The sequence below is a fragment of the Rattus norvegicus genome, chromosome 6 (assembly GCF_021556685.1).
Source record: "Rattus norvegicus strain SHRSP/BbbUtx chromosome 6, alternate assembly SHRSP_T2T, whole genome shotgun sequence".
NCBI lineage: Eukaryota > Metazoa > Chordata > Mammalia > Rodentia > Muridae > Rattus > Rattus norvegicus.
Window position 1 is genome coordinate 32,603,234 of NC_141539.1, and position 22,349 is coordinate 32,625,582.

A 22,349-nucleotide genomic window follows, 5' to 3' on the forward strand; every position below is an offset into this window, starting at 1 on the left:
GCCTCCTGCCTCAATTTCCCAAGTATTGGGATTACAGGCATTTGCCACTGTGCCCAGCTTTTCAGAGGCTAAAAATCAAACCCAGGTTTTCATGTCTGCTAGGCAAGTGGTCTACCCACTAAGCCAGATCCTTAACCCTGGACCCCGCTCTCTTAAGTGCCTTTGATGGCCTGAGAACACACACTTATCATTTGACCTAATCTTTATGAAATCCCATAAGGGAAGGTAAACACTCTTATCCCACTGTGAAAATAGCTGTTCAGAGACATTAAGTAATTTAAAGGGACTTTCATCTTGGAAGCAATGGTTTTTCACCCTCCGCTCCCATACAGAAGGACCTGGGCCAGTGTTAACGATGTGGAAGGATACACTTGCATTTTATCCAGCACTGAGGTGGCTGATGAGTTGGCCAGAACAGAGACGGAAGTGCAAAAGGCAAGCCAAACATAACAAGGAAATAGTTCAAGAATCAAACACTATCCAGAAGTCAGGCTGTCAGAGCCAAGAAAGGTAAAGTTTGCACAGCCAAGACGTCACCAGTAATTGGCCCAAAGGCCAAATTCATCAGTGGATCTGGACCAGCAGAGTGGGGAGGAAGCCAGGGAACTTTGGAAGTGGGCAAGCTATCAACTAAACCTCCAGCTGCTGGCCCGGGGACACTCAAATTCTAGGAATTGGGGGGTAGCGATGTGACACAGGGGATACATTTTGTTGTTTGTTTTCAGATTGGGAGGCCATTCTCTTGTTGTCCAGGTTGACCTTGAACTTGCTCTGTAACTGGGGGTGACTTTAAACTCTTGATCTTCCTGCTGTATCTTCTTAGTGTGACTGGAGCCATATCTAACTTTATCTTCTTTTTTTTTTTTAATTCGATAAACTTTATTTTATAAACGTGTGCAAAAAAGCTGGGTGGCGGTGGTGGTGTCCTGACGGCGGCGGTGGCGGCAGCTCATGCCTTCAATCCCAGCACTGAACGGGCAGAAGAAGGCAGATCTCTGTGAGTTTGAGGCCAGCCTGGTCTGGAGCAAGTTCCAGGGCTACATAGAGAAACCCTGTCTCGAAAAACCAAAACCAACTAACCAAAACAAAACAAAACAAATCTTGTGAATAAAATGAGCATCATACACCAAAACCCATTTAAAATAATTATATTCTTATTTTATTCTTGTTTTATGTCTTGGAGTGCTTGCCTGCCCTTATATCTGTGTATCACACGCATTCCTGGTATTGGTGGAGGTAAGAGGAGTTATGGATGGTGGTGAGCCACCATGTAGAACCACCTGTGAACCAAACCCAGGCCTGCTGTGAGAGCAGCGGGTACTCTAAACTGCCACGCCATCTGTCTAGCCCCCCGACCACTTTTAAGCACTGCAGAAGCTAAAGCTGAAGTAGAGGGTTGTTGGGCGGAGATCAGAGCTGATACGATGTGATCTGGGAAAATAACTCAGCTAGGAGTGTGTTGTACAGGCCTGAGGAGCTGAATTGTGGTCCCCAGTTATCCCTGCACTGGGGTTGGGGAAGGCGAAATAAAGACAGGGAGAGCCTTAGGGCTCAGTGGCCAGCCACTTACCCAACCAGTGCATTCCACAGACAGTGAGAAACTAACACACACACACACACACACACACACACACACACACACACACACAAAGAAACCCTAAACAAACAAAAACCAAAACCAAATGAACTCAAGGGACTCTGGAGAGATGGCTCAGGGGTCAAGAGCATGCATTTCTCTTATAGAGGACGCTGGTTTGGTTCCCCAGTACGCACATGGCAGGTCACGACTACCTACAACTCTCCTTCCAAGGGATCCAACATCCACTTCTGATCTTTGCAGGCACCAGGAACACACATGGGATATAAACGTACATAAAGTTGGCAAAACACATAAAATAAAAATTAAAAATCTCTGTGTAGCCCTGGCTATCCTGGAACGATTTGTAGACCAGGCTGGCCTTGAACTCAGAGATCTGCCTGATCCTGCCTTCCAAAGGGCTAAGATTAAAGTCATTCATCACTGCACCTGGCTAAGATAATTTTTTTCCCCAATGAGGTCAGTTTCTGGCCTACAGAGACATCCAAATGCACATGCATATGCATGCGTGTACACGCCCACGAAAACACCTAAGTGTAACACCTAAGTATACACATGCCCCATTCACGAACTGGAATGCTAGGCCTAAGTTTTACTTTATGTAAATTCCATCCTTTTTTCTGCTATGGAAGCAAACCAGTCAGAAAAAGCTCTGGTTGTTTCGGGTTTTTTGTTTGTTTTTTTTGTTTTTAAGATTAATCTATTTTTACATGCTGTCTTCAGACACACCAGAAGAGGGCATCAGATCCCATTACAGATGCTGTGAGCCACCATGTGGTTATTGGGACTAGAACTCAGGACCTCAGGAAGAGCAGTCAGTGCTCTTAACCTCTGAGCCGTCTCCAGTCCAAAAGCTTCTGATTTAATTTGCTCCTCTATTTCTGTGATAAAACATTACCTGCCAAGAACAACTTGGGGAGGAAAGGGTTTATTTGCCCTACAAGGTTCAGTCACCATCAAGGGCGGACCTCAAGGTAGGAGCTTGAAGTAGCAATCCTGGAGAGACACTATTTACTGGCTGGTTTCCGGACTCACGTTAGGCCATCTTTCTACCCAATACTACCTGCCCGGGGGCGCACCTCCCACAGTGGGCTGGGCTCTGTCCTCCATCAATTAGCTATCAAGAATATACCCCACAGACCAATCAAATGCAGGCAATTTCTCAGTTGAGATTTCCTTTTCCCAGGCATCTCTAGTTTGTGTTGACAAAAATTAACCAGCACAGTTTCGTAGATGACAAAATGCTTGTGTTGCCCAAGTGGCAGAACAGTAGAGGAAGAAATGTAACAGGATCTCTGGGCAAAGGGATTAAGGGTGCAATATGGCAGAGTCAGTTCTATTACAGCCTGTGGACTCCTTAAGAAGGATCCAGCTCCTAGAGTAGTCCCAGGGCTCCGCGGGAGCTAGAAAAGTGTGTCAGCATGGTTATTAGGAGTATAGACTGAATCAGAGTAGTGAAGGCCGGCTGGGAGATCAGAAGACGAACAGGCCTTCGAGGGATATGGAAGGTCATGGAGAAGAGGTTAGAGCCAGAGGCCATGTACAGACATGAGAGGTGATATCAGTTAACTGTGCTTCCAGCAGAGCGTTAAAAGGAAGGCCAGAAGTAAACCAGAATAGGGAGAGGAAAAGACAGAGCCCAAAAATATTTAGGAGTTAAGCTCTAGTAGGCCTGGTGATACCCTGAGGAATAGAGGACAGTGACATGTCCCCATCTGCAAGCAAAATGGCTGGAGCAGTGAGAAACCGAGAATGGCGGTTGCAGAGAGAACACGCGTGGGTGGTGCAGCCTCAGCAGACACACTCAGGGGTTGCATGTGGGAGGAGGGGCTCCCAGACTTGAGGACTGGAGAAAGCATTAGCAACCTGACAGAACCCGGTTAACAAAGGAAGGACTACATCTCCCAGCATGCTCGGGTTCGGTGGGGTGACGGCTGGCGGTGGCTGCGCCGCATCCGACTGGTGGGCGCGGGACCTGGGTGGGCACCAGACCCTGTCATCCCTGAGAGGTCGGCGGGGTGCCGGCGGCGATGCACCGCTGTCCCTCGCCCAAGGGCCGCGCTGGGCTCCTGTTCCCCGCCCCGCGGCCCCGCCCCTTGCCCCACCCCAGCCGGGAGACCTAACCCGGGCCGCAGCGCAGCGGCCGCAGCAACATCTGTCTCGCCGCCGCTGCTCCGCCCCATCCCCTTCTGTTTTTCTCTCATTCTCCGGTGGTGGCGGCGGCGGGGAAGGCGAAGGAGAGGCAACAGCAGCCAGCTGTGGCTGCAATGAATGATCCCCCAGCCGGAGGGGAGGACTCCAGGTGAGCCTCTGACCTCGGGAGGACCGGGATCCCCCGGCCGCCCAGGACTCGCATCCCCTGCCATGGATCCCTAGGGGAAGGGAGAAAGGAGGAGGAAAAGACATCTCTGCCGCCCACCCCCATCTCATTTTCCTCTTCCTTTATCTCATTGTTGCCGAAGCTGTTTACCGTAGCTCTCTCTCTTGCTCCAGCATGGGGTGGGTTCCAGGCACTGCCCTTCGGCAGGAGCAGCTTGCTCGGTTGCCTGGGGATTCTGCCTAATTCTACCTCTCCAGCAGTGCATAGAAAGCCGTAGAGAGCTGTGGAGGCCTGGACTGCAGCAGTCTCGGGGCCAACTCCCTGCATCCCCACCCTGGTAGGCTGCATGCGGATTGAAGAGCGGTGCCTGGGGGCTGGGCCAGCCCGACTGATCCCGACTTAGGAGTAAGGGCAGGAGGACCGCCCAGGCTGCAGAGCGGCCCACCTGGAAGGACAGAGCTGCAAGATGGCCAGTAAGACCAAGGCCAGCGAGGCCCTGAAGGTGGTGGCCCGGTGCCGCCCCCTCAGTAGGAAGGAGGAGGCTGCTGGTCATGAGCAGATTCTGACCATGGACGTGAAACTGGGCCAGGTGACTCTGCGAAACCCCCGCGCGGCACCCGGGGAGCTGCCCAAGACCTTCACTTTTGATGCTGTGTATGACGCTAGCTCCAAGCAGGCCGACCTGTATGATGAAACGGTGAGGCCCCTGATAGACTCGGTGCTTCAGGGTTTCAATGGCACCGTATTTGCCTATGGCCAGACTGGCACTGGCAAGACCTACACCATGCAGGGGACCTGGGTGGAGCCAGAGCTCCGCGGGGTTATCCCCAATGCCTTTGAGCACATCTTCACCCACATTTCCCGCTCCCAGAACCAGCAGTACCTGGTTCGTGCCTCCTACTTGGAGATCTACCAGGAGGAGATTCGAGACCTGCTATCCAAGGAGCCAGGCAAAAGGCTAGAACTGAAGGAGAATCCTGAAACAGGGGTCTACATCAAGGACCTCTCTTCCTTTGTCACCAAGAATGTCAAGGAGATTGAACACGTGATGAACCTGGGGAACCAAGCCCGGGCAGTAGGCAGCACCCACATGAATGAGGTCAGCTCCCGGTCCCATGCCATCTTTGTTATCACAGTGGAGTGCAGTGAGCGTGGCTCCGATGGACAGGACCATATCCGAGTAGGCAAGCTCAACCTGGTAGACCTGGCCGGCAGTGAGAGGCAGAACAAGGCAGGTCCCAACACACCTGGAGGGCCAGCCACACAGTCAACAGCTGGTGGTGGCGGCGGAGGTGGCGGCACTAGTGGTTCTGGCAGTAGTGGAGAGAGGCCTAAGGAAGCTTCTAAAATCAATCTTTCACTGTCCGCCCTGGGCAATGTGATTGCTGCTTTGGCTGGCAACAGGAGCACCCACATCCCCTACCGGGACTCCAAGCTGACCCGGCTGCTCCAAGACTCATTGGGGGGCAATGCCAAGACCATCATGGTGGCCACACTGGGTCCAGCTTCTCATAGCTACGACGAGAGCCTCTCCACCCTGCGCTTTGCGAACCGAGCCAAGAACATCAAGAACAAACCGCGGGTGAACGAGGACCCCAAGGACACGCTGCTTAGGGAATTCCAGGAAGAGATCGCCCGCTTGAAGGCCCAGCTTGAGAAGAAGGGGATGCTGGGAAAGCGACCTCGGAGAAAGAGCAGTCGCAGAAAGAAGGCCGTGTCTGCTCCGGCCGGCTATCCAGAGGGGGCCGTAATTGAGGCTTGGGTGGCTGAAGAGGAAGATGATAACAACAATAATCACCGCCCACCCCAGCCCACCCTGGAGGCCGCTTTGGAGAAAAACATGGAGAATTACCTGCAGGAACAGAAAGAGCGGCTGGAGGAGGAGAAGGCGGCCATCCAGGATGACCGCAGCCTCGTGAGTGAGGAGAAGCAGAAGCTTCTAGAAGAGAAGGAGAAGATGCTGGAGGATCTGAGGCGGGAGCAGCAGGCCACAGAGCTGCTTGCAGCCAAGTACAAGGTAAGGTCCCCAGAGGATGAGAGATGTCCCCACAAGGACTTTGATTGGTAGATTTTCATTTGAGGGTCTGTGAGTTGGCCTGAACTGGGGTATCCCACCTCAGGACCACACACTGACGACTGTCCCAGAGCAGCTAAGCAAAGTACCATGATACTAGCTAGCCAAATGCACTTACATACATGCATACACACCAAGCAAAATGGGCAGGTGTCTTAGACCAATGGACTTGAGATGAGATGGTCTGCCGCTGTCCATCTTTGCAAATGGCCTCAGGATTGGTCAGGTCTATGAGAAGCCATGCAGGATTCTCCTCTCGTGAGTGCGGCTTCTCACTTCTGCATGGTCTCCTCTACTGATACTTTTCCCCCCTCTGCAGTGTCTTCAGACCTCATATCATATTAATAGTATCTGACATTTGGATAACACATCACCATTTACAAAGAACCCCATTTTTATATCATCTTGTCTCATCTTCACAGGAGCCGTTCCAAAGACTGGCTTTTAAAGCCTCATCTTACAGATGAGGACTTAAGGCTCAGAAAGGGCCAGGACCTTCAGAGTAGCTGGGCTGAGCTGGTACCTGCAGACTTCATGCTTTTAGTCTTCAGTAGCAAGGACTGGGAATCCTGCTTACTATGGAAATAACCCAGTGGATGGCGCAGTGCCAGGCCTACCCCTTGGTGTCATCATTAAGGAGACTCAGAGTGTCATGTAGGAGGTAGGATGGAGAAGTGGGCTTTATCCCCCAGACCTAGAGTCTGGGCCTCTTAGGCTCAGGCCCATCAAGTGGCTGACTGACTGGGGGTTTCTCTTTTCCTCCTACTTCCTTTGACGTTTTTATAAATAGGATGTTAGCCTGGGGGGGGGGTTGCCCAGGTTCTACTAATCATCTGAGGGGGCAAAAAAGAAAGAAAAAGCAATAGCTTACACAATGAAGCCTCTTGTCAACGATGTCTAATTCCCTATTGTCCTGAGAGATGTCAGGGCTTCTGCATCCTTCCTGAGCTGTCCACTTCCCAGAGAACCTCTGGCCCTATGTGGAAATAAGTTACTGAGTCAATTATAGACCTGTTAAATCCACCCCTCCTTCTTCTTTGGAATCTCATGTAGTCTAAGCTGGCCTAGAACTCTATGTCGATGAGGATGACCTTGAACTAATTATCTTCCTGCCTCCATCTCCTGATTGCTAGGATTACAGGCCAGTGCCGCCACCATACTTGTTTTTATGCACAGTTGGAGATCAACCCTGGAGTTTAGTGCATGCTGGACAAGCACTCTACCAGCTGAGCTCCATCCCTAGCTGCCTGTTAAATTTCAGTGCTGCAGATGTCACAACCCAGTGTCCCAGGCATTTCCGGCTCCCTGGAGCCTTCCACACTGGTGTTGGAGGAAAAATATGAAGAACCATGAACTTGCTGGGAAGATCAAACATTTCTTATTTATTCATAGGATGTGGGCTAGGAATGGGGAGGCCCAGCCCACAGCCAGTGGGAGAGTGACAGCTGGATCTCTGTGCATTGTCTCTGTACTGGGAATGTGCTGCTGCACCAGGGGCTGTGGCCTGGCATGTTTAATATTTAATTCACTCATGGAGAAGCTCTACCAGGGTTAGACTGAACTGTTTCCTCAAGGGGGTCTGGTACCAGGGCAAGGCAGTCCTATCTAGCAGGGAAAGAATCTAACATGCAGCCTGCCATTATGGACTGGAAAATCTTTTTTTTTTTTTTGAACATTTATTTCATTTTATTTATTTATTTTTTTGGGGGGGGGGACTGGAAAATCTTATGTGGCCCATCAGTCATTGCTTTCTCTTCCATGACATCCCTTACCCTGTTAGGCTGGGAGGCAGTGGTGTCATACAGGCTAAGAAAGGGAGAAAGTGCAGATGGATACTTTAAATGTTCTTAGAGGGAACTGACTGGTATTTTTCCATAAGGTTTTTGTTATCTGAGGCAATGTAAGAACACGGGTAATAAGACAGTCAAGAAATCAGAGGAGAATCATGCATAGTGGCAAGCATCTGGAATCCCAGATGCTTGGAAGACTGAGGTAGAAGAATAGTTCAAGCCTAGGAGTGGAGACCAGTCTGGGCAACATAATGAGAGCCTGTTTTGAAAATAAATAAACCGGGCTGGGGATTTAGCTCAGTGGTAGAGCGCTTGCCTAGCAAATGCAAGGCCCTGGGTTCAGTCCCCAGCTCCGAAAAATAGAAAAAAGAAAAAGAAAATAAATAAACCCACAAGCACATCAGTCAATCTATTGATTAAAACAAAGACTGGGGTGGCCAGAACTAGAATTCCTGTACTGTATTTATAGCCCATACAATAGTATGATCTTATTACTGGCAAGGGTCTTGGAGTACCAGTGTAGGTTGGCTCAGGCTCACACAGGTGGCCTGAGCAGAGCCCAGCTTGCTCACATATGGTCTATCCTCTTCACTGTTTACATTCCTGGTAATGTAATTTGTTGTTTTTCTTATCAGTGTATATTAGTTATATACGATGAGTTTCATTATGACACTTTTATATATGTATTTAATGTATTTTTATTATATTCACTTCCTATACCCTCTCTTGTCCCCTCCCTATTTCCACTAATCCCCCTTACACTTTCCAACCAACACCTTTTCTTTTCCTCTGTGTGTGTGTGTGTGTGTGTGTGTGTCTGTGTGTGTTCCAGTGAATTTCATTAAGGTTACTTACAAGAGCACTGACACCTTACCAGTACCGCGTGGGGTGGGAGGGGGGGATGTCTTTCACCTCCAGCAATCATTAACTACGTGAAAATAGTTGTTTTTTTTTTTTCTTTCTTTTTTTCAGAGCTGGGGACCGAACCCAGGGCCTTGTGCTTGCTAGGCAAGCGCTTTACCACTGAGCTAAATCCCCAACCTCGAAAATAGTTCTTTAAGGGTGTATTTATTTTATGTGTATGTGTGTGCCTGACTGATGTGCAACATGTATGTGCAGGAGCCTGCAGAGAGCAGTTAAAAGAGAGCTTCGGATCCCCTAGAACTTGAGTTGCAGGAAATTGTGAGTTTTCATGTGGGGCTCTGAGAACTGAACCTGAATACCCTGGAGTTCAGTGAGTGCTCTAAACCAGGAAAATATCCACCCAGCTCAAGTAATTTGTTTTTATGTAACACTGTACGCTGTAGCTTTTTTTAAAATTTATTATTATTTTTTTTTATACAGGGTTTCTCTGTGTAGCCCTGGCTGTCCTGGAACTATGTAGATATGTAGACCAGGATGGTTTTGAACTCAGAGATCCATCTGCCTCTGCCCTCCCAGTGCAGGGATTAAAGTGTGCACTACCAATACCCAGCTACATTGTAACGTCTTTTTTTTTTTTTTTAAAGATTTATTTATTTATTATATATAAGTACACTGTAGCTGTTCAGACACACCAGAAGAGGGCATCAGATCTCATTACAGATGGTTGTGAGCCACCATGTGGTTGCTGGGATTTGAACTCAGGACCTTTGGAAGAGCAGTCAGTGCTCTTAACCGCTGAGCCATCTCTCCAGCCCCAGTAACGTCTTAATCCTATTCCTTCAACAACCTGAAGTCACCTACACTGTTTCCATTTTGCAAGGCTGGGAGATGTTGGCTGGTCTATAAATCTGGTTAAGTGGCAGAGCCAGTCCTAGAATCCAGGTCTTCTGATGTCCCCAGCCCTATGATCTTTTCAAATCACCTAAGGTTTCTCCATGTTTGCTTCCTGTGGGACTCAGGGCAAAGACTTTTGCCTCTCTGAGCCTTGGGTTCCTTGTTGTCTAATGAGAAACAGAAGCTTGACGTAGATCCCTGGGGAGTGGGTGAGATGGCTGTGAGATAGATAGAAGCTTAGGGGGAAGAGCAGCCTGGGAAATTCCAGGAGAGAAATGAGTCCATATCCTGTCATTTCTGAAGCAGCCACCCCAGGATAATCAGCAGGGATCAAGGGCAGAATGGAACTCAGGCAGAGGACCCAATCTTCCCGTGCTGCCCCTAGCAGTGCACAGGTTCTGGGACGGCAGAAACATTTTGACAGCTCCTTAGGGAGCCACAGTATAGCGATAACAGTCCAGTCCCGCCTCTTTCCCAGGGTTGCACAGGAGATGAAATGAGATCTTTAGTGTGGGGGCATTTAAATAGGTTGAAAACCTTGAAAGGAATGGAGAGCATTAGCAGCCACGGGGTGTCTTCAGTCTGCCAAGCAGGGGTCCACGACTGACACTTTTGTTGTCCGGTTTAACTCTTTCTTTACCCCGCCTTTCTAAGAGCGTTGTCCCAGTCCTGCAGAGCCAGGCCAGGAAGGTCTTGGAGACCTCAGGAGCCTGGGAGCTTTCCAGCTCTATCTGCAATTAACTCTTGCCTACTTTCTGAGTTAGGCATCAGCTGCTCTTCTCACTTCCTGGTCCCTGCCATTCCTCTCCTCCAGTTCTTACCATCCCCGAGGCCAGCTCAGTGTAGCTGAGTCGACCCAGTGCCCTCATTCGCTGTGTCTGACTCATCCTCCAGTCTGTCTTGTCTGCTTTCCCTGCCTGCCACCCCCAAGGTTTCTGATTCTCTTTGTTCTCCTCTCCATGTGCACAAACACTGTGCCTGTCTCCTCTAAATCTTTTTTTTTTTTTTTTTAAATCTTTCCTTTGGCTTTTACCACATTTGCTGTGGTGCTCAGAATAGGTATACAGATGTTTGAGTTTGTGGTGGTGACCTGTGCCCTGTGTACCATTAATCATTAGCAAGCTACATACTTAGGACATATCCCTAGGGAACTGAGGGACTTGACAGCAATCTCATCCTATGAAGTAGGAGGAATGAATAACGTTACAGATTCACAGTGCACAGTGAAAGGCTCAGCTCTAAGGCTGCACACACACTGATGAATGCTTGCAGACTGGGAGAAGAAGGGCCCTCCCTACTCAGACTTAACGTTTTTGGGAGGTTGATGTTGATTCTACAAAATTTGATTCTCCATGACAGAAAGGAAGCTGTTTTGGGGGAGGTGACAGGACACAAAACCCAGGCTGAGGCAAGCATTGGGGTGATTCTGCAGGAAGCAGGTCTGCAAAGCCAGTGAGGAGCAGGGACTCTGGCTGGAGCCCAACTCTCTCTCTCTCTGTGGTGGGTTTCAAAAAAAGAACTCTCAGAAACAGCCACCAAAGCCAGAGGGATGAGATCACTCCGAGGAGGACAAACTGAACTGAATATTCATTGTCCCCTTTGTGGGTCCCTCTTCTTCCTCCTGTGTTGGAGCACGAGCATTGTCTGCACGTCGAGTTAGCAGACAGGAAGTTTCAACTCAAGCATTAACAATCTCAACAGTAATAATGAGGTTGACAAAGATCTACTTCGATAAATTATATGCAGATATGCAAATTAGGTCAATTGTTCTACCCAAGCGCCGGCAATTTCCAGGAAATGTATTGCATTGTTATTGCTCTCATTTTATTTTTTTAATTTTTTTATTGTGGGGCACCAGGATTGAAGCCAGGGCCTTCCTTGGCTATACTAGGTAGGCCCAACCCTGTTTTATTTTTAACTAGGTTTTCTTTTTTACTGTGCTGTGAATTGAACCCAGAACCTTGCTCATTTATACAAGGCCAGCCATCTACCACTGAGCAGTATCCCCCCACATAATACAAATAACTTCTAAAAATTATGATGATGATGATGTTTGATTTTGAGAGGTTTTGCTACGTGGTGCTGGCTGATCTGGAACTTGATAAGTAGGTCAGATTGTCCTTGAACTCAGAGATCAGCTTGCTTTTGTCTTTAGAGTGCAGGAATTAAAGCTGCGTACCACCCTACCTATCAAAACTTTATTTATTTATTCTTTTTCCCCCTCGGAGCTGGGGACCGAACCCAGGGCCTTGCGCTTGCTAGGCAAGCGCTCTACCACTGAGCTAAATCCCCAACCCCCAAAACTTTATTTTTAATTTAATTTTATTTTATTATTCTGTGTGGGGATGTTTTTTGTGTGTTCGTGCTGTACACCACATGCATACAGTACCCTGGAGGCTAGAAGGAGGCCTTGAATATTTTGGAACTGGAGTCATGGATGGTTGTGAGCCACCATATAGGTTCTGGGAATCGAACCTGTGCTTTTAACTGCTACACCATCTCTCCAGCACCACAAACCATTATTATTATTAATAGGAAGTCTTGCTATGTTGATGTGTTGTTCAGACTAGCATCTAAATCCCAAAGCTCTCGTTTCAATGTCTTGAATGCTGAGCCGTAACCATGGAGCACCATGCTTGGTTTCAAGAACTGCTTGATAGAATCCACTTGCTTTAAGAATGGGTGCGGGGGGTGGGGGGTGGGGTTGGGGATTTAGCTCAGTGGTAGAGCGCTTGCCTAGCAAGCACAAGGCCCTGGGTTCGGTCCCCAGCTCCGAAAAAAAGAAAAGAAAAGAAAAAAAGAATGGGTGCGGGCTGGGGATGTAGCTTAGTTGATAGAGTGCTTACATAGCATCCCTGAAGCCCTGGATTAAATAAGCCTGTAATCCCAGCACTCAAGAGGTAGAAGGTCAGGAGGAGTAAGGGTCAAGGTCACCCTTGGCTACACAGCAAATTGGAAGCTAGCCTGTGCTACATGAGCCCATTTTCCAAACAATATATTGGGTAGCAATGATGGTGATGGTTTTAAGGGTTTGTGTTTATCCCCAAACTCATTGGTTTAGATGCATTCAACGTGTGCAGCATTGTTATGTGTTAATCATTCCTTGATACAGTAACAAGCTCTATCTGGAAATGGAGCTCAATGGTAGAATAGTAGCTTAATTTGTCAAGATTCAAATAAGGCTGGACACCACCCCTAAAACTCCCCGGATAACCTAGACAGTGTCTTCTTTCCAAAAGCTGATCTGGTTCCAAACACCTGTTCTCAAGGACATAAGCCTCACGAAGACAGTGGGAGATGGACCGGCTTGGTCGTCAGAGCTTTGTGTGCACCCTGACCCCATCCCAGTTGAGTCTTCTAACGTCAGACCCTTAAGATAAGCTTGGTGGGAACCCATGGCCCATGTTCCAGGCTGGGTCTAACATATAAGTCAATGCCTGTGGCCTCTCCTTGTTGGTGGGAACGTGCCAGTATTCCTGTGTTTCTTCTCATCGCTGGTGGGTGTGGTCAGTTCACAGGAGGCATGTTCTGTGGCCAGAGCATTTTGTAAGATAAAAATTTGAAGAAGCCAGTAAGGAGGTATGGTGGCACCAGTACTTGGAAGGTAGAGGCAGGAGGACACTGACTATCACCCTTTCCCAGAATCTGAGGGCATATGACTCAGTGGCAGAGTTTTGCCTAGCTAGTATAAGGTCCTGAGTTTGATCTAAAGATCTGAAAACGAGTTTTTTTTTTTTTTTTTTTTTTTTTTTTTTTTTTTTTTGAGACAGGGTCAGACTGTGAATGAGCTTGCTCTGAGAGTAAGGATGACCTTCACTTTCTAACCCTCCCGAGTCTACATTCTTAGTGTTGGGCTCTCAGGCCTGCACAGTTCATGCGGTGCTGGGGATCAAACCGAGGGCTTTATGCATGCCTATGAGGCCTCTACAAGCTGAGCTACCTCCTCGGTACACACTTGGCCTGTTTACTTGGTTGTTTTGTGAGACAGGGTTTGCTGTAGCCTAGGCTAGCCTTGATCACCCAGTCGTTCTGCCTTCATATCCCAGTAGGTTTGTACCATCGTGACTGAATACGTGATTTGACCAGTGGGAAATGTATATGACTAATTAATTTCCATTTGTGATTCGGGCTTCAGGCTGTGGTGAGGAAGACCCTTCGGTTTGTTCAGGTTTCTCAGCTCTGCGCTGGCTGGAGGAATGTGTGAGCTTTGTTGCCTTTGGTCCTTCCAGCCCCCGGAAACACGAGATTGGATGAAGTGGCTGTGATAATGTTCTCATTGTGTTCTGAGGACCCAGAGCAAAAGCTTGGAATTCAGATCAAGAAAAGCACTTTGCTCTTGACTGGGCCCTGCCAGCCACTATGCCTGGCCTGGGGCACTTCTTTTGTAGTTGCAGAACTGCGTGGCCGTCTGAGTGGATAGAAGAATAGCCTATCTCTCCTTAGTAACTGCTGTGTGAGCGGGGGAAGACCAACCTCCGCGCTCGGAGCTTGCGTGCCATCTGCATTCTAGGGTTGGGATCTAGAAGTTCTGCTTACGTTTTCATCTTTTTTTTCTCTCACTAAGTAGACCAGGCTGGTCTCAAGCTCAGGGAGAGCTGCCGGCCTGAGTGCTGGGATCAAAGGCATGTGCCAACACACCCCACTATCATTATTCATCTTTTGATGCTGAAAATGAAACCAAGTCCTCATGCACGTAAAGCCATGCTCTGTCGCTAAGCCCTAACCCCGTTACTGGAATTTTTAATATCCTGAGAAAGTCCTGGACTTTAGCTCCCAGTCAAAATAAAGTTAGTGTCCAATTGTCTTTTCCCTCCCAGATTTCATCCACTTATTTGTTTTGGTCTTTTGAGCCAAGGTTTCAAGTATCTCAGGCTGGTCTTGAACTCTGTATGTAGCTGAGGATGACCTTGATCTCCTGCCCCCACATCTAAAGTCCTGGGATAATATAAGAGCACCACTATGCCTGGCTTATGTCTGGTTTGTTTGCTTGTTTGTTTGAGGCAGGGTTTCATGTTTCCTAACCCAGATACCCTTGAACTCACTGCACAGTTGGTCCGGCCTTGAACTTCTGACCCTTCTGCCTCCATTTTTCAGAGTGCTAGCTCCTGCATATTCCACACAGAAGACTCAGGGCTTGGGTTGGCTGTTTTTGTTGCAGTAAGTAATTGTACATAGGCTTTTTCCTTTCTTTATCTGACTGGCAGGAAGATGCCTGCAGCAATAGTAGTAATAACGAAGCCATATTTTCTCCCTTGTGTGATTAAGGCCAAACACTCCGATACATTATTTATGTGTATTGATTCCTTTCGGCCTCACAGTAGCACTGAGAAGCTGTGCTGTTCTAATTTCCATGTGACAACTAGAATACTGAGCAGTGTCACCTGCCTCGGACATGGTGGTGGCTCTGGAGTTCTGAGGCTGTGACTAACTGGTGTGTGACCTTCCTCCCCTCCACGTCGTGACAAGCCTGATCCCTCGCTAACAGGTCCCAGTGGGAGCTCCTGTCTCCTGGGATGCTTAACTCAGCAACTCCGCCTTTCCATATGATGCAAACCCTTAGACTCTGTATCACCCCAAGTCATACAATCAAATCAAATCTTAAAAAAAATATTTTTTTGGCCTGGTGGTGGTAGCTCATTCCTTTAATCCCAGCACTTGAGCAGCAGGCAAGCAGATCTCCAAGTTCTAGGCTAACATGGTCTATAAAGAGTAAGCTCTAAAACAGCCAAGGCAACACAAAGAAACCTGACTCAAAAAAATTACCAAAAAAAATTTTTTAAAGACAATCTCATTGGCTAAGCTGTCCTAAAACTTGCTCTGTAGCCCAGGCTGGTCTTGAACCTTTTACCTCAACCTCCAATGCCTTGCTACTTTTTACCTTTAAAAAAACCCCAGTAATGGTATATATTTTTTTAAAGATTTTTTTTATCATATACAAGTACACTGTAGCTGTTTTCAGACACACCAGAAGAGGGCATCAGATCTCATTACAGATGGTTGTGAGCCACCATGTGGTTGCTGGGAATTGAACTCAGGACCTCTGGAAGAGCAGTTGGTGTTCTTTAACCGCTGAGCCATCTCTCCAGCCCATGATATATTGTTTAATAAGTTAGTTTTTTTCTTTTTTGACAATAGCAGGGACTGAACTAAATTATCTGCATTGAACATGGCTATGAGGCAAGGGCTCTACCATTACACTACAGCCCTATACTTTATTCGAAACAGGGTCTTGCTATGGTTGACCTGCGACTCACTATGTAGCCCAGGCTGGACCTTGTGATCCTTTGGCCTCAGTCTTCCTCACAGGTATATGCTGCCACACTCCCCACACCTTCTTGTTTAATTATTTTTACAATAAGCCTCTATTGCTTTGTTTGTTTTGCTTTGCAGTGCTGGTCATTGAATTTGATATCATATATGGTATGGTGCTCTGCAGATAATTCACATTTCCAGGCCCACTGCCTTTTATTTTTACAATGTAGGTCACTGTGTAGTCCAGGCTAACCCTGAATTCATGACTCTCCTGCCTGAGCCTCCCTAGGTACTAGGATTGCTGACATTTGCCTGGCTCTTTTTTTCCCCTTTATTTTTAAATTTAGAAAACGTACATTTATTTGTATGGAGAAAGGGTATTGGTGACACAGCAGTCCTGAAAGTCAGAGGGAAAAGTTTGAGAGTTTATGTTCGTTGGCATTTTGCCTCCATGTATGTCTGTGTGAGATTGTCAGAAGCCCTGGAACTGGAGTTAAAGACAATTGCAAGCCACTATGTTGGTGCTGGGAATTGAACTCAGGTCCTCTGGAAGAACTGCCAGTGTTCCCAACTCCTGAGCCATCACACACACACACACACACACACTCACACACACACACACACACACACACACACACACACACACACACACACAGAGAGAGAGAGAGAGAGAGAGAGAGAGAGAGAGAGAGAGAGAGAGAATGAATGAATGAATGTATGTTTAGACCCCAGAAAGAAAGAAAACCAGATGTGGTGGCTCCCTGTAAAACCTGTATCCCTGTATTTGAACTGTAAAGGCAATAGGATCAGGAGTTCAAGGACAGCCTTGGCTACATAGGGGTTTGAGGTCAACCTGGGCTCAGGAGACCCTATCTTTTTTGTGACTTTTTTTTTTTTTCGGAGCTGGGAACCGAACCCAGGGCCTTGCGCTTGCTAGGCAAGCACTCTACCACTGAGCTAAATCCCCAACCCCGTAGGAGACCCTATCTTGAAAGAACAAACACAGACACATAAATAATTAAAAATAAAACATCGAAAGGAAGTGCGTTCAAGAGCAACCTGGACAACTTGTGAAACTGTCTTAAGATAAAAAGTGAAGGGCTGGAGAGATGGCTCAGTGGTTAAGAGCCCAACTGCTCTTCCAGAGGTCCTGAGTTCAATCCCCAGCAACCACATGGTGGCTCACGACCATCTGTAAAGAGATCTGATGCCCTCTTCTGGTGTATCTGAAGACAGCTACAGTGTATTTATATATAATAAATGAATAAATCTTTAAAAAAAAAGATAAAAAATGAAAAAAGCTAGGTTTATATCTGAGTTACAATAAAATGATTGCCTGGGAAGAATGAGACCCTAGGTTCAAACCTAGTATACTGCTCCCCAAAAGTGTGCGTGTGTACTGTGTCTGTGTGTCTGTGTTTCTGTGTGTCTCTGTGTGTCTGTGCCCTGGTAGGATGATTCACTTAAAAGCAGTAAAAACTTTAGAGGAATCAGGGTTTGTAAGTATAGTCAGTCGATTTGGTTGCTGATAATCCTATGATTGTACACATCTCTTGATCTTCCGAGGAATGTAAGAAATGATCCTGCGGTCATTGTTCCGTGCATTACTTGCTAGCCCTGCTGGGGCTCAGAACAGCCTAATGAGAGGACTGGGAGCCTGGGTGAGCCTGGGCCAGGAGCCTGGAGTCTGTCACCTAGAGTGATCCAGCCCTCTGGGGCCTGTATGTCCTCTGTCGAAGACTGAGGCTAGTTAGTCACAGTACATCCTTTGACGCTGTGCCATTCCTTCTCCTGGATTTGCATGTCAGGTAATGAGAGAACCTTCTAGAAAGCTATAAATACAAGAGGGAAATGGTGGGTCCAGTGAGATAGATGCCTCAGGGTAAAGACAATGGTGCCAAGCCTGTGACTGGAGTTCTATCTCAAGAGAGATGACTCCCAAATGCCCACCACAGCCGGCACAAGCACACACGTGTGCACACACAATAAGTAGATAAGTGAATAATTTTTGAGACAGGGTTTTATTGGGTAGCCTTGGCCTCTGCCTCCTGATTGCTAGGATTAAAGGCTTATACCATGGGCCCAGCATAATTTTTTGAACTCGTGATCCTCCTGCCTCTGCCTCCTTCAGCAAATCCTACCGGCGTGCGCCACCACAACCGGCAATTTTTTGTTTTTTTTCAGAAGGGAATCGTGAAGAAAGATGAATCACAGGTCAGCCTAGGTGTTTTGCTCTGCCACTGAAGGAAACACCCGGCCTTTTTCTTGGTGCTCTTTTCTGGCATGGAAGGCGCACTTCTGGGCATCCCCACCTTGTCCAGCACTGAGACCAGAGCCTGGCCTACCTTATTCCCGGCCAGTTTTTCTCAATCTCTAATTTTTCTTTTTCCTAATGAGAGTATTCTTGGCACTCGAAACCTCAGTCATTTACGTTGCATTTGAGCCATCTGAGGAGACTCAGACGTAATGTCCTGGTTTATGTCCCCAGGGCAGAAAACCACTGAAAATAGCTCTATTCATCTGAAAATAGACCTATTCATCCTCTCCCCTTCATCTCTCCTTTCTTCTTCCCTCACTGCTGACTCCTCAAGACCTGCAGTCCAAGCCTGAAAAGGAGAAATAGGGCTGGTTAGGAATGACTGTCTCGGGGTTGGGGATTTAGCTCAGTGGTAGAGCGCTTGCCTAGCAAATGCAAGGCTCTGGGTTCAGTCCCCAGCTCCGTGGGGGAGGGGGGTACCGAATGGCTGTCTCTTTAAGAGATGGAAGTGGGGGACAGGGTTTTTGGTTTGGTCCTTTGCAGTGAGTGGTGAGTGCATCCCAATGGTTCAGCCAGTGAGTTACCCACGCTTGATTTGGTTTGTTCCATTTGCTTTTGCTGCTGTTGTTTCCCGAGTCAGAGCCTCACTGTGTAGCCCTGGTTCTCCTGGAGCTGAATCTGTAGACCAGGCTGCCCTCGAACTTGGAGATCGATCCACCTGCCTCTGCCTTGGGAGCGCGGAGACCAAAGGTGTGCGCCATCACCACTGGCTGCTTGATTTAGTTTTGCGGTGTTATCACGGAACCCAAGGCTTTGTTAGGCTTGGGTTCTACCTCATGAACTACATTCCCAGCCCTCCTGTATACATGGTCGTTTATGAAGCACCTCTATCTGCTGCCCAACTGGTCTTCTTTAACTGAAGCTTGTAAGAGAGCGTGTTCTGGTTCCTACTTTACAGAGAGTGGCCGAGCCTACGAGGAAAGCTCACTCGCATGCCCACCGTTTCTCCATGATATCCCGGTACAGATCTTATAAGGCGGACCCTTCCCATGAGCCGTCCAGGTTTCCGTCTCTCTAGGATTCTAATGATAGAACCTCCCCCAGGATGTAGGGAAGAACTCCCTAGCCCACCCTCATCCCAGAGCCCCCCCCCCCCCCCCGTAAGTGCCCGGCACAGGCCAAAGCTGTCTCAGCTGGAAGAGAAGGCAATGATGCCCTGAGCTTTCCTGATGGCTCTTGAGTCAGCAAAGATACAAAGATCAATTGCAACTTCTTCCCACATACCTCGCTGCCCTGAAACTGGTGGGTAGCCGAAGAACAGAGCGAGGCTGGGAGTCAGGTTACCATCCAGTTATCCTCCTGCTGGCCGGCTCCAGAACCGTGGGCAAGTCTGAACCTTAGTTTTATTGTGTGTCGAGTAGAGCTCACAAGTGTGACATCATGTCATAAGGTTCTCGTGATGCTTGCACTGGGTGATGAAGGTGCAAAAGATCTGGTCCAGGGCTGGGGAGATAGATTAGTGAGTGAGGTGCCATCCTGATTGCCCAGGCCTGACAGGGTGGAGGAAGAGAACTGACTCCTCCAGTGCTGTCTGCTGACCTCTCCGTGCGAGGCGTCATCCCTGCCCTTTAATAAATATATGTAATTTTTGAAAAAGAGACCCAGTCTAGTCATGGACATAGGGTAAGATGCATCTGAGACATATCACAGCGTGGCTGGCAGTAGCAGGCCTAAGTTGTTTGCCTTCTTCGTTTGTTGGAGACTCAGACTTGATGGAATCTTCCCCAAAGAGTGGCTGGTCAGGCTGTCATTCTTTTAGTTTTCCTGACCAGTGTTTAACAAAAAGCACCGGAGTTCCTGATTTCTATCTCCCCTGGCCCATTGATCTCTCTCTCTCTCTCTCTCTCTCTCTCTCTCTCTCTCTCTCTCTCTCTCTCTCTGTACATCTGTACTAATATGTCACCATGCCTGGTTTATGAGGTGCTGACGATCAAACTCAGGGTCTCTTGTATACTAAGCAAGCACTCTACCAACTGATCAAAATTCCCTCAGCTTCCCTCCCTCCCTTTCCCCTCCCATCCCTCTATTGAAATCTTGCTGTTGTAGCACAGGCTGGCTTGAACGTGTGGTCTTCCTGCCTGAGCCTCTCAAGTACTAGGTTCATGCCTCCATGCCTAGTTCAACCTCTGGTTTTATACTCCTGTTCCCTGGAACTGGGGAAAGTGACCTCTGAACATTCGAGGCTGTGTCTACAAGCTGACATGCTCCCTGTGGTGGTCCTGTTCATTGTACAGCAGCTGACTGACTGCCTCTGATACCCCAAGCCGGAGCCCTAATCAAATTGGGAAATCACTCGGGAAGTGCTAAGTTAATAGAGCAGGAGTTATGCACACAGATTTCTTCATCAGGAGACGCCAAGCTTGGAGAGCAGTGGTGTTCCTGGGCCTCTGTGTCCTGTCTCTAATGCATGGAGGTCTGTGGCAGTGACTCCCAAGGTCACATGGTCATCGTGTGCTCAGTTTTCCTCCCTCGAGACTCAGACCATGGTGCCCTGGAGCTCCCAACCAGATCTGCTCTATCCCACAGCCTGGACCTATTTAACATCCAGAGAGGCAAACAGTCCTGTCTCCAGGCCCCACCCACCCATACCCTTGGCCCAAGAGATCACAAAGGAAGCACTGACTAACTGAGATCATCTCCAGGCAACTTTTCCTTAGGACCAGCACCTGAATGGCAGCCCCTTTGTCGTGCACACCCAGCTCGAACTGCACAAGAGTTGGAGGCCTCCTTTCCCTCCGCTTCCCACAGGTGACGGCTAAGGAGAGAGATCTCTAAGGCAAAGGAGACGAGCCTGCTATCCTCAGAAAGACCAGAAAAAGGAAAACAGAAAAGAATCAAGAAGCTGGCTTGTGACGTATTTCAGAGTGTGGGAGTCAGATAGCATGGGCTGAGACTTTGCCCCTGGATCCCAGTTTTGATTTCACACCAGGCCCAGCCCCCTCTCCTAACACAGGCTGGTCAGGCTGGTCTTGTCTGCCAAGCCTGATAGACACGGAGGTTCAGCTGAGTGTGGCAAGACTTACTCAGCAAGAAAGCGATAATTCGGATTCAGTGGTCATTTGGCCTGGGCGGGACCAGCTGAGGAGAGGGGAACTGAATCAATAGAATGGGCGGAAATGGACAGTTAGTCATCATCCCGGAGATCTTAATGGAGGTCCTGCCAGCAGGAGGTGTCTTACAGCAGTTCTAGGTCCAAGACGCCCTTACAGGAAGCAGGCTGAGACTCATGCCATGGTGACTGTGGGCGAGTGGCTGGGACCTTGAGGTCTCATGTCGTCCTGGTTGATGCTGTAGATGCCAGGTCTGAATGCCAGCCCATATTCTGTGTGATGATGTGCAGATGGGACAACGGGTAACGGGTAGCCTTCAGATTCAGGGACTGTGAGCCTAGAGAAGGGACCAGGGGAAGATGGATAGACAGTTCTGCTATATAGCAAAGATCCACGTGGTCTCCCAAAAGCCACCCCAGCTGGGCATCCTGGAACATGCCTGAGTGGCAGAAGGATCACATCACATGAGTTCAAGGACAGCCTAGTCTATACAGTAAGTTCCAGGCCAATCTCGATGCACAGCGAGACTGTCTCAAAAACAAAGTAAAAGCTGGGCAGTGGTGCTGCGCATCTTAGGTCCCTGCATTTGGGAGACAGGGGCAGGCAGATCTCTGTGAGTTCAAGGCCAGCCTGGTCCACTGAGTCAGTTCCAGGACAGCCAGGGCTACACAGAGAAACCCTGTCTCACAAAACAAAACAAAACAAAACAAAACAAAACCTACAAACAAACAAAGTATCCCCAAGCAGCACTTAGGGCTTGTTGGAAAGGAGAGAGCAAGCCTTGTGATGGCCAGAAGCCCAGTATGGTGGCACGTGCCTATAATCTCAGCACTTGGAAGACAGGCAGAAAAATCAGGTGTTCTGAGCCATCCTTAGCTACAAATCAAGTTGGAGGCCAGCCTGGACCACATTCAATACTAATTCTATCTTGAGGGGGGGCACCCCTGATTATTAAATTAATTCAAGGAGGAGACTCACTTTATATCTATCACTATTATGACAATTTTAAATGATAATATTTCATGCTAATGCTACTGTGATAAAATTGTTTGCAGCCAGGCATGATGACGTACACCTTTAATTCCAGTACTTGGGAGAAAGAGTCAGGTCTCTGTGAGTTTGAAGCCAGCCTGATCTACATAATGATTCTGGACCAGCCAGTGAGACCCTACATATATATATATGTGTGTG

General features: G+C 48.1%; 1 protein-coding gene and 1 long non-coding RNA gene across 2 annotated transcripts in view; one reads left to right on the forward strand and one right to left on the reverse strand.

Annotated features, from left to right (window-relative positions):
* The first annotated feature begins 4,305 nt into the window (after positions 1–4,305).
* Positions 4,306–22,349, forward strand: part of Kif3c (kinesin family member 3C) — a 38,929-nt gene continuing 20,885 nt past the window's right edge. The window contains 1 exon segment of the mRNA NM_053486.1: positions 4,306–5,934. Within this exon segment, the coding sequence (NP_445938.1) occupies positions 4,384–5,934 (1,551 nt within the window). The 5' untranslated portion in view covers positions 4,306–4,383.
* Positions 17,794–22,349, reverse strand: part of LOC120103492 (uncharacterized) — a 45,134-nt gene continuing 40,578 nt past the window's right edge. The window contains exons 2-4 of the long non-coding RNA XR_015622878.1: positions 21,132–21,495; positions 19,333–19,551; positions 17,794–18,397 (exon numbers count right to left, since the gene is read on the reverse strand). This is a non-coding gene — a long non-coding RNA (uncharacterized LOC120103492). The remainder of the gene's footprint in view (positions 18,398–19,332; positions 19,552–21,131; positions 21,496–22,349) is intronic.